Here is a 13,844-nt window from a genome sequence, read left to right as displayed (position 1 = left end):
GCGTAGGCTGGTGGCCACAGCTCCAATTAGACCCCTGGCCTGGCAACCATCATATGCCGTGAGTGCGGCCCTAGAAAAGAAAGAAGAAAGAAAGAAAGAAAGAAAGAAAGAAAGAAAGAAAGAAAGAAAGAAAGAAAGAAAGAAAGAAAGAAAGAAAGAAAGAAAGAAAGAAAGAAAGAAAGAAAGAAAGAAAGAAAGATTAAAAAAAAAAAAAAAAACCTGGTCTTTCTCATCTTTCTCAGAGCAAAGATTTTAACTCTGAGGAGGTCCAGTTTACCAATTTTTCCTTTTATGGGTCAAGTCTAAGCAGTCTTTTCCTAGATCTAGTCCTGAAGGTTTCCTATTTTTTTCTAAAAGTTTTATAGCTTCACATTTTACATTTAAGTACCTAATTCACTTTGAGATAGTTTTCATATAAGGTCAAGGTTCATATTTTTGCCTATAAATGTCCAAATTACTCTAGCACCATTTGAAGTTCCACCCTTGAATTTGAAATTCTACTCTTCCTCCATTTAATTGTTTTTTTTTTTTCCTAGAAATGTCTTTTTTTTTTTTTTTTTTTTCCCCACTGTACAGCAAGGGGGTCAGGTTACCCTTACATGTATACATTGCAATTACAGTTTTTCCCCCACTCTTTCTTCTGTTGCAACATGAGTATCTAGACATAGTTCTCAATGCTATTCAGCAGGATCTCCTTGTAAATCTATTCTAAGTTGTGTCTGATAAGCCCAAGCTCCCAATCCCTCCCACTCCCTCCCCCTCCTATCAGGCAACCACAAGTCTCTTCTCCAAGTCCATGTTTTTCTTTTCTGAGGAGATGTTCATTTGTGCTGGATATTAGATTCCAGTTATAAGTGATATCATATGGTATTTGCCTTTGTCTTTCTGGCTCATTTCACTCAGTATGAGAGTCTCTAGTTCCATCCATATTGCTGCAAATGGCATTATGTCATTCTTTTTTATGGCTATTTGCATTTTCATCAAAAATAAGATGGATATATTTGTACTAAGGGCCCACCAGGAACCAGGGATGAAGACCAAATATATATTTCTATTTGTGTTAACCAACCACTGTGGCTGTTAACCAACCGCTGTGCCCATGGGGCACCTCCAAACCTTCTGAGGCTCCCCCTAAGCCCAGCCACCTCTCAAGGAAATAAGGCCCCCACCCTCATCCCGGGGGGCTCCCAGAGGACTCTCCATCTGCCACAAGACACTGCAGTCTCAAATCCTGCCTAGCCAGAGCCCAATGTTCTCCAGGTCATCCTCCAACCCAGCACTGCCTCTCCCAACCAGGACCCCACCCTGGACTATCAAACCCAATTATACACTCACGGTCCACACGGAGCTCTGCTTTGGTGGAGGACACACCCACGCTGTTCTCAGCCAGGCAGCGGTAGACACCCATGTCTGCCGGCACCACAGCTGTGATGATGAGCTGATGGCCGCCCTGCTGGTCCTCACTGATCATATAGTGGTCATCTTCCTCCAGCACCCTCCCATCCTTGAACCAGCGCACACTGGGCACAGGCTGGCCTGTCACCACACAGTCAAAGCTCACAGGGTACCCATCCAGCACCTCCTGATTCTGAAGCTCAGTCAGGAACACCGGGGCTGGGAGGGACAGGAAGGACATAAAGCATGTTAGTTCCAGGCTCCCCCTAGTCACTCCAGATGCCAGCGGTTTGATGTGCATGCTCTGAATGGAACCCATTCAGGCAAGTGCTCACAGGTCGGGCAGCTAAACATAATTCTGTCTCTGCCAGCTGAGCTCTGAATCCTTTTTGCTTACCTGGTTTCCAAGCTACCATAAGGCCACAGAAGTAGCAGGGAAGAAATAGGGGAAAGGGAAATAAAAGGAAGAACAAGGGTGGCAGTCTGGGATTGGAGGTACCTGAGTAGCTCAGAATTGAAGGGGAGGAATGATGATGTGGGTTATTAATGATACCCACTTTCTTGTTCCTAGACAGGTGCAAGTAAACACTGAAATGGCTTTTTTTTTTTTAATTAATTTTAGTTGCTGGAGTGGGAAATGGTTTCAGACTGGACTAAGTGGAACACCATTCAAATCCCCATGATGTGGAAAAACCCTAAACTCTAGGAAAGTCAGTATTCCTGAAACCATTTCACAGAGTAGGACTCTGAGACTCAAAGAGGCTGGTAACAGGTAGAGGTGGGATTTAAATTGAGCTCTGTCTAACCTCAAAGTCAGGGCTCTTCCCAGCTCAGCTGCTGCATCTACAAACACTCAGAATCTAAAGCCCAGCAAATTCCCTGAGTTTTCAGCTGACCTTGGTCACTGCCACTGGCTTTGATCCTCCTCTCATCCCACTCCTGATCCAGGCAGCTTGCAGACTCACCAGCCTCTGTGGTCAGCACTGGCTCTGGAGGTGCTACGGAGGTGGGGGCCACCTTGCCAATGCGCATCTCCACCCCACGCGGCCCCTGCTCTGACAGGCTGATGTCCACTCCAATGCCCATGGTGCCAAACATCTCCCGGAAGCAGGTGACTGCACGGCGGGCCTCGACAAGTGTCTCGAAGCGGATGCAGACAAAGTGCTCGTCTTCATGGTATGTCTGCCAGTCCCCAGGCTCCTCAGGCTCTTCCTTGCCCTCATCAGCACTGAAGAAGAGCTCCTCATCTGAAACCTCTGCTGGGCCCTTGGTGCGGAAGAGGCGGTGTAGCCTCCGGGCTGCCCGGCGGAAAGTGTCATCCAGTTCACCACCAGAAGAACTCTCAGTCTCACTTTCTGTCCCACTGACCACCACACAGGCACTGTGGGCCACACGGCCAAACTTGTTGCTCACCTGACAGGTATAGCGGCCAGCGTCGGCCTGGCCCAAGCTAGTGACCAGCAAAGAGCAGGTGCCATCCCCAAGCTGGTCAATGTGATGGTGCCGGCCATCAGTCAGCTCCACACCGTCTTTTAGCCAGTGGGCACGCACATCTGTCTTGCTGGATACTACACACTCCAGATGCAAGACATCTCCCACCTGTGCTACAGTGTCCCCAAATGTGCGGCAGAACACAGGCCCCTCCTGCTGCTGCATCTCCTTCCGGACCTTATAACCCTTGAAGGCAGCCTGGATCTTCACTGCTGCCTTGTCCATGGATGGGTCACTCAGGTCTCCAATGCTCAAGGCTCCTGGTGGTGGGTGCACTGCAGCTGGCTTCTCCTGCTGTTTCTGTGGCTTCCCAGAGGGTGCTGCTGGGACGCCAACCTGTGTGCACAGGTAAGGTAGGGCACCTGAGGCCTGAGACAGGGAAAGCATGGTGCAGGGACATACACGGGGCAAGGGGAAGCAGAGCCCAGATCTCTTGCCAGAGTACCACGTCTCACTCCAGCATGCCTCTTGCCTGCTGCCTGCTGTCAACTGTGCTACCTTCCCTTAGGCCAGATGCCTGATGGCTTCTGCTGCTGCTAAAAAGCAAGCCTACCCTCCCTGAAACTGCTTTCCCCAGAGTGGGACAGAGTTGTGTGGAATCACAGAGAGACTGGTTCCAGCTCTTCAGAAAAAGGTTTTAACAACCAGATGGATGGATAGATGGATGGGTAGATGGATGACCAATGAATGGGCGGGTGGTGGGTGGATAGATGGATGAATCAATGCATGAATGGATAAATAGATGGTAGATGGATTGGAGGACAGATAGTGGATGGATGGTGTTTGGATAAAATGATGGAGTGCCAAAGATTTGAGAGTCCCAGGCCTCTCCTTGTAGGTCAAGCTTAAGACTCACCTTGCTGGTCAGTGGTGAGGCACTGGGCCGCCCAGCCTTCTTGAGGTAGGTAACCAAGGAAGGAGTGCCTGCACGGGACTCATCATCAGAACTGGTGTGTGAGAGGTCAGCCTCTCCAGTGCGTGCCAGTTCGTCAGCCGTGGAATAGTCTTCAGAGAGGTCAGGAGCCACCTCCTCCACCTCCTGCTGCAGGCACTGAGGGCGTCCATCCTCCTCAGGCAGCTCGCTGATGGAGTCCAGCGTAGGCTCACGGCTCATACGGCGCTTCCGGGCTAGGGCCTCCCACAGCAGGTGCAGGTCACCTTCCTGAGCTGCCTCAGGGGGCAGGCTGGGCTGTGTGGGGACCTCATCCCCAGATCCTGGGGTCAGCACCACTGAGGAGGGCAGGAGAGTAGTCAGCCAGGCAGGAACAGAACCATAACCCCACGCTGGTCTTGGCTGCTGACTGTGCTTCCCCTTGATAGGTCTCTGATGCCTGCCTGGGCCCCCAGAGAGCTCTGATACAAAATCTTTACAAGGATTTAGAGGCTATGAAGGGCCCTCTCTGGGCCTCATTCTCCCTCCTGCATGGGATGGGATGAACACAAGGAGTACCAGGCCAGGGTCAGTGCAGGTGCAGGGAGTCTCAGAGTGCAGGAGTCTCAAAGAGAAAGGATTTAAGGAAACAGCAGTGGGTACCAAGTGTTGCATTGGCCAGGATCCCATTCAGGGAGCAACATGGCCTCAAATGCCAGTGATACAGGTTCTGACAGGAGGCTGAGACACACTAAGGTTGTGCATCTCCCCACCCCAGCCTCAGTCTTTCTTGGTGTAAGAAAGGGGCTCCTCAAGAGGACCTTCTGTGGTTCCCAGACAGAGAGCCAGTGAGGAAGAGGGCTGGTCCACTCCATCCACCAGGGTTCCCCCAACCTTGCATACTGGGCCCTGGGGGACATACCCTGGAAGGAAGTTGCTGCCACAGAGGCCGAGTCCCGGGCAGGGCTGCAGCAGTACTCGCCCTGGTCCTCTGGTGAGAAGCCCCGGATCAACAGCATCTGCCGCTGCCCCTGGCAGAGAACCTGGACACGCCCGCTGGGCTGGATGCGCTCTGTTCCCTTCAGCCAGACAACCTCACCAGCCTCAGCCACCTCGCACTCCAGACACAAATCCTCCCCAGCTGCCACCTGCCGGGTCTTGGGGGCAGGGGGCACAGTCATGGGTTCCAGGGGCTCTGCTGGGAACAGCGATCAGAAAAAGGAGGGACACATCAGCAAGGATGTGGGTGGAGCCCCCAGCTTAGAGAGGTCTTGAGGGCTCCAGGGTGGACCCCCACCCTCACAAACTAGGACTAAGGCATCAACTCACCAAGCCTCACTGTCTGGGGCAGGTACACAGGCTCCCCAGAGCCTGCTGGGCTCACTGCAGCCACACGGAAGCGGTAGGTCTCCCCGGGGGCCAGACCATCCACCACACACTCAGGCCCTGGCACCAGCTCATGGCACAGCCGCCACTCTCCTGTGGCCGCTGACTTCATCTCCACCCTATAGCCACAAAGACCGCCTCCTCCATCGCTCGCAGGAGCCACCCAAGACAATGTCACAGAGCTACTGCTGCGCCCCACCACCTCTGCGTCCTCTGGGGGGTCAGGGAGGCCTGCGGGGGTGGGGAGGAGGCAGTGTGGTTGGAGGAGCAGCTCACAGCACCCCCTACCCCGGGGTCTGCTCTTGGGGTGCAGTGTGACCCACCCCTCAAAGTCCTGTGAGCAGCTGTGCCCCACAGCCTGGCCTTTATAAGGGGGTGAGGAAGGCACATTTGAGTCACAAGGAGACTGTGCCCAGAGCCTACCCGCCATGCGGGGGGTAGGCAGTGATCAGCCCCCAATAGCCTCCGGGCTGGAATGTCCTATCCCCCAACTCATCTCCCAGAGACCCCTGGACCCAAGCTGCAGCAGGCAGGCCCAAGCCACTCACCCAGCACAGTGAGCCGTGCGGAGGCCACAGCATCACGGGCAGCAAAGGTGACCTCACCAGCATGGTGTGGCTGGGCCTGGTGCAGCAGCAGGGCATGCTGGCTGCCATCAGCGGTGACCGTCCAGTCCCTGTCATCTGGCTGCACTACAGCTCCATTGATGTACCAGGTCGCCTCGCCCACAGGAACTGCCTCGCTGAGCATGCAGCTGAAGCTGGCCTGCCCACCAGCTCGCACGGCCACGTCCTGGGGGGCCTCCAGAACCTCCAAGCGCCAGCCTACAGGGCAGGGTCGGGTGGGGTGGCAGTGTGAGTGCAGAAGCCCAGGGGCTGCTGGGGTGCTTAGAGATACCCATACTGCCCTCTCCTGTCAGCCCAAAACAGAGGGGGGATCTAGCCTCAGGTGGGATGGGTCTTGAAGACCTATGCCCTGTCCAGCCACACCATACCCCCCATAGCCTGGCATCAGGTGAGAGTGGTCTCAGAGCTCAATGAGACCACTACCACCCCACGAAGAGTGGGTGTCTTTCAGGTTCCTGTAGAGAAGTCTCAGAAGTCCACCCTTTTCCACAAGGCCCTGCCTCCTGCCCCCCAACCCCAAGCAGCCAGGTACCCAGTGGGAGGAGTCTCAGAGACCCATTCCCCCTGCTGTCCCAGCCTTCTCCTACTACCTCCAGTCAAATATCTGGTGAGAGGGATCTCAGTAACCTATGCCCCCCCATGACCTCAACCCCCACCAGCACACACACAAACGTGATATCTCATGGGAGGGGTCTGAGAGCCTCACTGCCCCTGCGTCCCCAACACCCCTTCCTCCACTAATCCCTGCAGTGGAGTATCAAGTAGGAGGACTCCTGGAGACCTAGGCCCCACACCTGCAGCCTCAGGCCCTTCCCCTGCACCCAAACAGTACAGTATCTGGTGGGAGAGGTTGAAGAGGCCCAAGTCCCCATACAGTGGTCACTCCCCACTCCCACCCCTGGAAGCATACTGTATTTGGTGGGATGGGTCTGAGAGACTCACACACCCTCTTCAGTCCCAGCTCTACCCAGCACCCCTGGAGTGGGTTACCTCTTAGGAGAGGTCTCAGAGACCAGCCCTCCCACATCCCCACCCTCCCATGCTCTGAGTGGGGTATCAGTGTGAAGGGGTGCAGAGAACTATACCTCCCTCCCTGTGGCCCCAGAATTCCCCACTTTGCATTGCAGTATTTAGTGGGAGGAGTTGCCCTCACCCTTTGGCTCCAGCTCACCCTCCCACACCCCACACCTCTAACCTCTCACTGTGAGGAACGCAGATGTCACCATGTCCCCTGCCAGGAAGGTCACTCGACAGCTATCCTGGGGCCGCAGGTTTTTGAGCAGCAGCAGGTGCCGCAAGCCATTCTCGAAGTAGACCACCTCAGCATTCTCAGAGGTGTGAACCGGTTCATCATCCAGCAGCCAGGTGTGGGCGGCCACCTCTGGCCGGGACAACAAGCACTCAAACAGCGCCTCACCACCCTCAGGTGCCTCCACGTTCTCCAGGCCCCTCACCACAGAGTTCTTGGCTGCAGAAAGAAGGTGGTTCAGGGGAGCTGGGGGATCCTCCTGCCCAGCATCCCAAACAGTCATGTGAAAGAGCCTCTCATTCAGGACAAAGGGCCTAACAGAATACAGCTAGGTGGAGGGCAGCTAGGTAGCCACCTGGAGTAGCCATGCAGGGACCTCCTAAGGCTCTGCCCATCCCCACATCACATGGCCTGTGCTGGGAAGGGGGTGGTCCTTCCCACCTCACAGATAAGAATCCTCATAGATGTTCACAGACTGAAAACTTGCTGGGGCTCAAGCCCAGATGGGGCTCAAGCTTTGCTGCAGTATGAGGCTCTGGAAAAGGGTTCCCTTCCTTTCCTCCCCTAGCCAGAGCTAGTAGACCTGCTTGGCTGCTACCCTCACTCACTTGGACCAGACAGACCTCTCCCAATTCTCAGCCTGCCCTAATTGTCTTGTACATACTTTACATCCCAGGAGTCAGTAATTAGCAGCTACACATTTTTCATGGAAGCCATGAGATCAGGACTGGGCATGCCAGGCCCCAGATCCAGCTCACTGCCTGGCCTCCATGGGCTGGCCACTTCTGAGGGCCCATCTCCATGTCAGGCCACCTGTACCAAAAGTCAATGCCAGTGGGCTTCAAACGCCGGAGGGCTTCTGGATTCGGTGGATCTCTGAGGATGGGGATGACTGAGGGCAGGGGTGGTGTCCAGGCAGGAGAACCAGAAACAGGGGATGCAATGATAGGAATAAAGGAGAGGTGTAAGGGGCAGAGGGGAGCCAAGCCAGTGAGGTAAAGGATGCCTAGCCACGTGGGGAGCAGTAGGTAGGGATAAAGACAGGTAGGAAAGGAGTGCCATGTGACCCAGGGCTGTCCAGGATGCTGGAGAGGTCTGGCCTTGACCCACATGACAGGAAGGAGTCTCTGTAGTCACTGACAGAGGTAGCAGCCTGGCCCAAGTTCCAGACCCACAGGCCCAACTGCTGTTTGGGGTGTGCACCCCACACAGAACTGGCACAAAACCCTGACGTTCCCTCTTAGTTCATCCACAGAGTCCACACACTCCTCTGAACAGGGGTCTCCAGGGAGTTAAGGGAAGAGGGCACCTCAGAGTGGAGGATCCATGGAGCCCATCCACATCCCTGTCCTTGCACCCTCCTGGCCCTGGTCTGCTCACATCATAGACCAGACACCCCATACTCCTGCTCCTTTCCTCCCCGAGTCAGAACTGACAGAGCCAACAGCAACGCAAGAGTATATCCCACATCTCTGTGCTTGGATGGCTATGACCAGCTCTGTGGGGCTGCAGCTGTTCTTGGCCATGATGGGACAGGTGGGGCAGGGGGAGGTCTACAGTCACCGTTGGAGCTCACCCTCCTTAGCTCCAATCCAAGGATCAAGGCTGCTTTGTCTCCATAAAAGCTCAGATTTTAAAGCAGCAGTGATGAACCCCTGAGGTCTCCCTTATGCTGTCTCTGCTTCTTTGCATCTTGTTCTCTACTCCCTGCCCAAGGCCTGAAGGCTCTGCCCCAGATATCCACAAGCCCCCCAACCCCCACTGCCTCCTTTAGGACCAGGCTCACACTTTAGCCCCTTTCCACCTCTCATAGGAATATCACCCCTGAATGGAGGGAGTTTCATCTGTTCCCTGCTATGCTCCAAGGGGCCAAAAAAAGTGTTTAAAAACTTAGTTGTTGAACTAGTGTGTGAATGGGGTGTGTGAATGGGGTGAGTGACCTTGGGCAGTCAGTGGCCCAAACCACACCCACCCCTATTCTTCCCAGCTTGGACGCTCCCCTGACAGCTGTAAGCTCACTCACCACTGGGAACACCTCAGTTTTCCCAACTAGAAAGTGGCTGCAGGCAAATGACACCTCCTCCCCTGCAGCCCTTTGTCTCCCTTCCTTGTCTTTCCACAGCATATCCTTGCTGTGTTGCAGATGGGGATATGGGGCTCAGACCATCCTGAGTAACCAGCCCAGAAAGGGGCAGAGCTGGGGTCTGAATCCAGTATTCAGGGAGCTCAGCCCAGTGGCCCTTCTCTGTTCTAGGACACAGCCCTGCCTAAGGCCCCACAACCCCCAGGCCTGCCCACCCACCTGCCTGCCTGGAAGCTGCTTCTCAGCCTGCCTCTACCTCCACCCCTTCCCCACCAGGTGTTTTGGATGCAGATTCTCCATGCGGCCTCTGCCCTTGTGTTTTCCAGCCGTCCGGTCCTATCAAACTGCTTGGGTCTGGGTGGGTGGGCTCAGGGCCCAGAATCCGCCTGCTGGGATCCCATCTTTTCAGCACACTGTCACTGCACTGCCTGCTATTCCACTGTTACGGCTCTAGTGAGCCGTATGGCAACCACACTGAGCCCAGGGCTGCCTGCCAGGCGGCCTCACCTTGCACTTGCAGCAGGGCCACCACGCGGGTGCCTGCGGCCTCACAAGAATAGATGCCACTGTCGCAGGGCAAGGCCGGCCTGAAGGACAGCCTGGCCACGGTCCAGTCCTGCTCTATGATGACACGGCACCCATCAGCGCACACCTCCTGCTCGTCCATCTTCCAGGTGGCCTGCACGGGCCGCGAGTACTGGCAGAGGAACTCAGCTGGGCCACCCTCCTCCACTGCCAGGTCCTGCATGGCACTGACCACCTCCACTGTGGGATCTGTTGGCCAACAGGCCAGGCACACGTCAGCTGGAGCAACGTGGCCACGGCCCACCCACCCTCTGCAGTCAGCATCAGGGACTCAGAAGCACGCAAAAGCAAGGCTGTGGTAGAAGGGGGACCATCCATGGTGGTCCAGGGCCCTCCATGTGGGGCAAAACTGCCCCCACACATCCCCACCCACAACAGATGGGACTGTTGGCTCAGCATCCTATCCACTGCTCTCCCTGAGCCCCCACTTCCCCACTTCCCCTAGCCCAGGGCATGTGTTGCCTAGTGGGACAAAACAACCACTCCTGAAAGCCCTTGGGCCTGCTCAGGGTCCACAGCTCCACTGGGCACTTGACACCTGCAGCCCAGCTTATCCCTTCTCTGGGGCCTTGTCGCCTGCCCACTCAGGTGTCCCATCCCATCTCTACTTGCTGAAATTCTGTTCAACAAATGGTTTGCCCTCAGACCTGGGCAAACATCCATATTTATTCTGCAAGAGCATGGAGGAGGCCCGTTGGTAAACATGCCAGTCGAAACCACATTGGGCTGCTGTGCCAAGCATTCCCAATACCCCCACTGGGAGTGGGTTGAAGGGGTTTCCTTGTAGCCCACTACCTTGCACAATGGCTACCTCTTCCCCAGAAGGACACAAGACCTCACCCAAGCCCACAGCAGGAAAAGCAGCTACAAGCAAGGGCAGTGCAGGCCACACCCAGGGCTGAGAAGGCTGCCTTCACCTCCAGGCTGCTCTCTGGGTGTGTGCCTGAAGGAGGTGTGGCTGCAAAGTGGTGGCCAGATGGGCAGCAGTGCCCAGGGCCCTATAAGCAGGTGAGCGTGGGGTCAACCTCCAGCTTCACTTCTCTGAATTGGCCTTCTTTTTCATCCACTAGGCAGGACTGCAGCCTGCCCACCGTGTCTACTCACGGCACATATCAACAGATGCCCAGTCTGCACCTGGGAGGCCAGTCCCCGAACCCCTGCCCTGGGAGCCCGCAGGAAGCATGCAGGGGCAGCAGAGGCAAAAGCGCCAGCGCAGGGCAAAGTTCTATTGGCTGGTACCTTTGACCAACAACTTGGCCCTGGAGACCAGGGGCCCTGCACGGTAGGTGATGGTGCCCGAGTCGGCGACCCCCAGGCCTGAGAGCATGAGGGAATGGAAGGTCCCATCACGCACGGAGATGGCACTTTGGGGACCGTCCTGCAGCAGGGTCCCATCCAGCCACCAATGGGCCTCTGGCCCACCCGCACGGGACACCTCACAGGAGAACGTGGCCACCTCCCCCGCAAAGACGTCCACATTCTGTAAGCCACGTATCAGGTACAGCGCTGCTTCTGTACAAGGGGGTGAAAGGAGGGGAGCTGGGTGCCCTGGGTCTGTGGGGCCATCTTGGGGTCCACAATTTGGGGGCACCCTGGGGTCCACTATGCTTGAGGCAGTCTGGGCCTGGGGTCTAGAGATCCGCCCAGGCCAGCTTGCCTCCCCTGCTCACGGAATGAGACATGGAGACCACCCTTAGTGAGTCTATGGAAAGCCCTCAGCCCCTGTGTACCCCACAGCTCCATCAGAACATATTTGGTTTCACCAAAGGAGACTTGTATCTACACCCTATTCAGAAAGCAGAACTTAAAGGCACCAGGTCCATGGCTGGGATCTTTGTGAGGTTGGGTGTGGGACAGAAAAGAGAGGCCGTGATGTCCACCTCTCTGAAAGGGAGGGGTCTGCTTGGGCAGTGAGCCCTCTTTCCCTGAGGGTGTGGAAGCAGATGTTTCTCCCATTTCCAGAGGGCCATTTGTCCAGACGTCCCCTGAGATCCCTCTGGCCCTAAGACACTGGAGCCTTAATGCAGAATGGCAACTTCCCCCAACTCTGTTACACAGCAGGGTCTGAGCCCAGAGGGCTTCCCAGATGCCTGCTCTGTGCTCCCACACCCACCCCAGCCAGGTTCTTCCTCAGAGCCTTCCATGTCCCAGGCCCCCACCATTCCTCCATGCTCTCCGAAAATGCACGCCTGACTTCACCCTCAACCTGCTTCCCATTCTCATCTCCAGCATGGCTCCCAAGTTTGCCTGTATACACCTACCACCCATGTTCACAACCCAATGCTCATGGACCTCATCCTGAAGCCACTTGCCCAAACTGAGAACACCTGCTGAGAGAGGCCAAGGCACAACCCTTAGTGGGATTTGTAGAGCCCAACCCAGCTCTGTGCTGCCTCCCCACAGAAAAGCCAACTCTGACACACACGTGAGGCCCTTCCTGGCCTGGCTCGGCTCAGGACACCTACAACACTGCCCCCTACCATCATTCAACTTGGGAACATTGCACCATGGAGACTTTCTTAGCCCCTCAGGCCCCAGAGCTGACCACATGAAGGCTTGGAGGAAGGCAGGACACCATGTACAATTCCCCCAGCATATTGGAGACTCCCTGAGGGCAGAGCTGCATCTGGCTGCTCTCAAGGTAGATAGTAAACAGATGGTGAGTGGATGGATGGGTGAATGGATGGTAGGTGAACAGATGGAGGGATGGATGGATGGATGGATGGATTGATGGGTGGGTGGATGGTTAGTGAATGGATGGTGAATGGATAAGTGGATGAACATATGGATAGATGGTAGCAGAATGATGGTGAGATGGATGGATAGTAGATGGTTGGTGGATGAATAGATGGTGGATGGATAAATGTGTAGATGGTGGGAAATGATGGCTGGATGGATGACAGATGGATGGATAGTGAATGAATGGATAATTCAATAGATGGATGATGGATGAATGAATGCATGTGTGCATAGCTAGATGGATGGTTAAATGGTCGATGGATGAATAGTAGATGGATATCAGTATGAGAATGAGGAGTAGGACAGCAGGGGAGGGTCTCTCAGGGCCAGGCACCCAGAAATGACCAACTCTGGGGACAAGGGAAGATTCAAGTTGAAGGTCCTTAAGTCCTGTTTGCATGTCTGGGACCATGTACACTATGCTCTAAACCATTCATGTGTCACAGGATATTATATTATATTAACATCTGGGAGCCTGTCGAGTATGCAGGTATGTATAAATGTTGATGAGAGCACATGAACCTGTGTGATAGGAGTAGCTATATGGAAGGCAGAAGTCCAGAAGGCCCTGCTTCCCCCTCGGGGTACAAATCCCCAGAAGCCAGATTCCTCATCTCCCTCCTACAGACAGCACTGATCCCACACAGGGACCCCCGCCACACACACACCAGAATTTCTCATGCTAATCTTCACTGGCCCACCTCCAGTGAGTTTAGTGGTCAAGGGTAGATAATTTCCACCCCAAGACAAGATCGCTGCTGGAAGCTCAGGTTTCTAGCCTCACTACCTGCCAACAGCTCCCTGAGTAGGAAAACATGGACATCCACAAGCAGGGGTGCTGGGTGTAGGAAGGGGCTGCCCACCTGTGACCTTCAGCTGGGCCTCTGAGCGACATGAGCCCACTTGGAAACTGATGGTTCCAGCATCCTCAAGGGTCACCTGTAGGAGCAGGGATGGGTGTGTTAGCCTGGCAATGCCCTTTCAACCATCTCTGCTTTGCAAGTCCTCAGCCAAATTTGGCTGGAGTTGGAACCTTCCCTTTTATGAACCCTTCAGGGGCAGGAGGGCCCCTATAAGCATAGTGGAGCCCAGGCAGGTACAGGGAACCCCCACCTTGTGCAGGGTGAGCAAGTGGAGTGTGCCATGCTCCACCGTGATATCGTTCATCTCATTGGCCTGAAGGGGCACTCCTCCCAGGGCCCAGTGGGCCTCCTGGCCCAAGGCCCTGGACAGCCGGCAACGGAAGTGGGCATCCTGGCCCTCGCTGAGATGCACGTCCTTCAGGGGCTCCAGGATGGTCACCTCAGGGGCTGCATGGAGTGGGGGTGGGATAGAGGCAAGGCATCAGCCTATGTCTGGGATGCCTTTGCCCCAACCATCAGGAGCACCTCCCAGTCCCCAAGGTCTGCCCCCAGCACC

General features: G+C 55.2%; 1 protein-coding gene across 50 annotated transcripts in view; it reads right to left on the bottom strand.

Annotated features, from left to right (window-relative positions):
- OBSCN (obscurin, cytoskeletal calmodulin and titin-interacting RhoGEF) overlaps positions 1–13,844 on the bottom strand; it is a 217,031-nt gene that overhangs the window by 46,170 nt on the left and 157,017 nt on the right. For 19 of the 50 annotated variants that reach the window (XM_085012109.1, XM_085012110.1, XM_085012112.1 and 16 more), the window contains 9 exons: positions 13,539–13,735; positions 13,289–13,364; positions 6,965–7,237; positions 5,692–5,967; positions 5,087–5,374; positions 4,680–4,952; positions 3,743–4,116; positions 2,361–3,222; positions 1,336–1,614 (listed from right to left, as the gene is read on the bottom strand). In XM_085012109.1, the coding sequence (XP_084868235.1) occupies positions 1,336–1,614; positions 2,361–3,222; positions 3,743–4,116; positions 4,680–4,952; positions 5,087–5,374; positions 5,692–5,967; positions 6,965–7,237; positions 13,289–13,364; positions 13,539–13,735 (2,898 nt within the window). Of the gene's footprint in view, positions 1–1,335; positions 1,615–2,360; positions 3,223–3,742; positions 4,117–4,679; positions 4,956–5,086; positions 5,375–5,691; positions 5,968–6,964; positions 7,238–9,608; positions 9,876–10,925; positions 11,199–13,288; positions 13,365–13,538; positions 13,736–13,844 lie in introns of all 50 variants that reach the window. The other 31 variants (XM_085012108.1, XM_085012111.1, XM_085012122.1 and 28 more) reach the window with 3 other exon arrangements.

The sequence above is a fragment of the Sus scrofa genome, chromosome 2 (genome assembly GCF_054392235.1).
Source record: "Sus scrofa isolate SSC_HxYL_T2T_F1_AM1 chromosome 2, Sscrofa_HxYL_maternal_Yorkshire_Landrace_v2.0, whole genome shotgun sequence".
In the NCBI taxonomy this organism is placed as follows: Eukaryota; Metazoa; Chordata; class Mammalia; order Artiodactyla; family Suidae; genus Sus; species Sus scrofa.
This window is presented reverse-complemented; position numbering and strand designations above follow the sequence as displayed.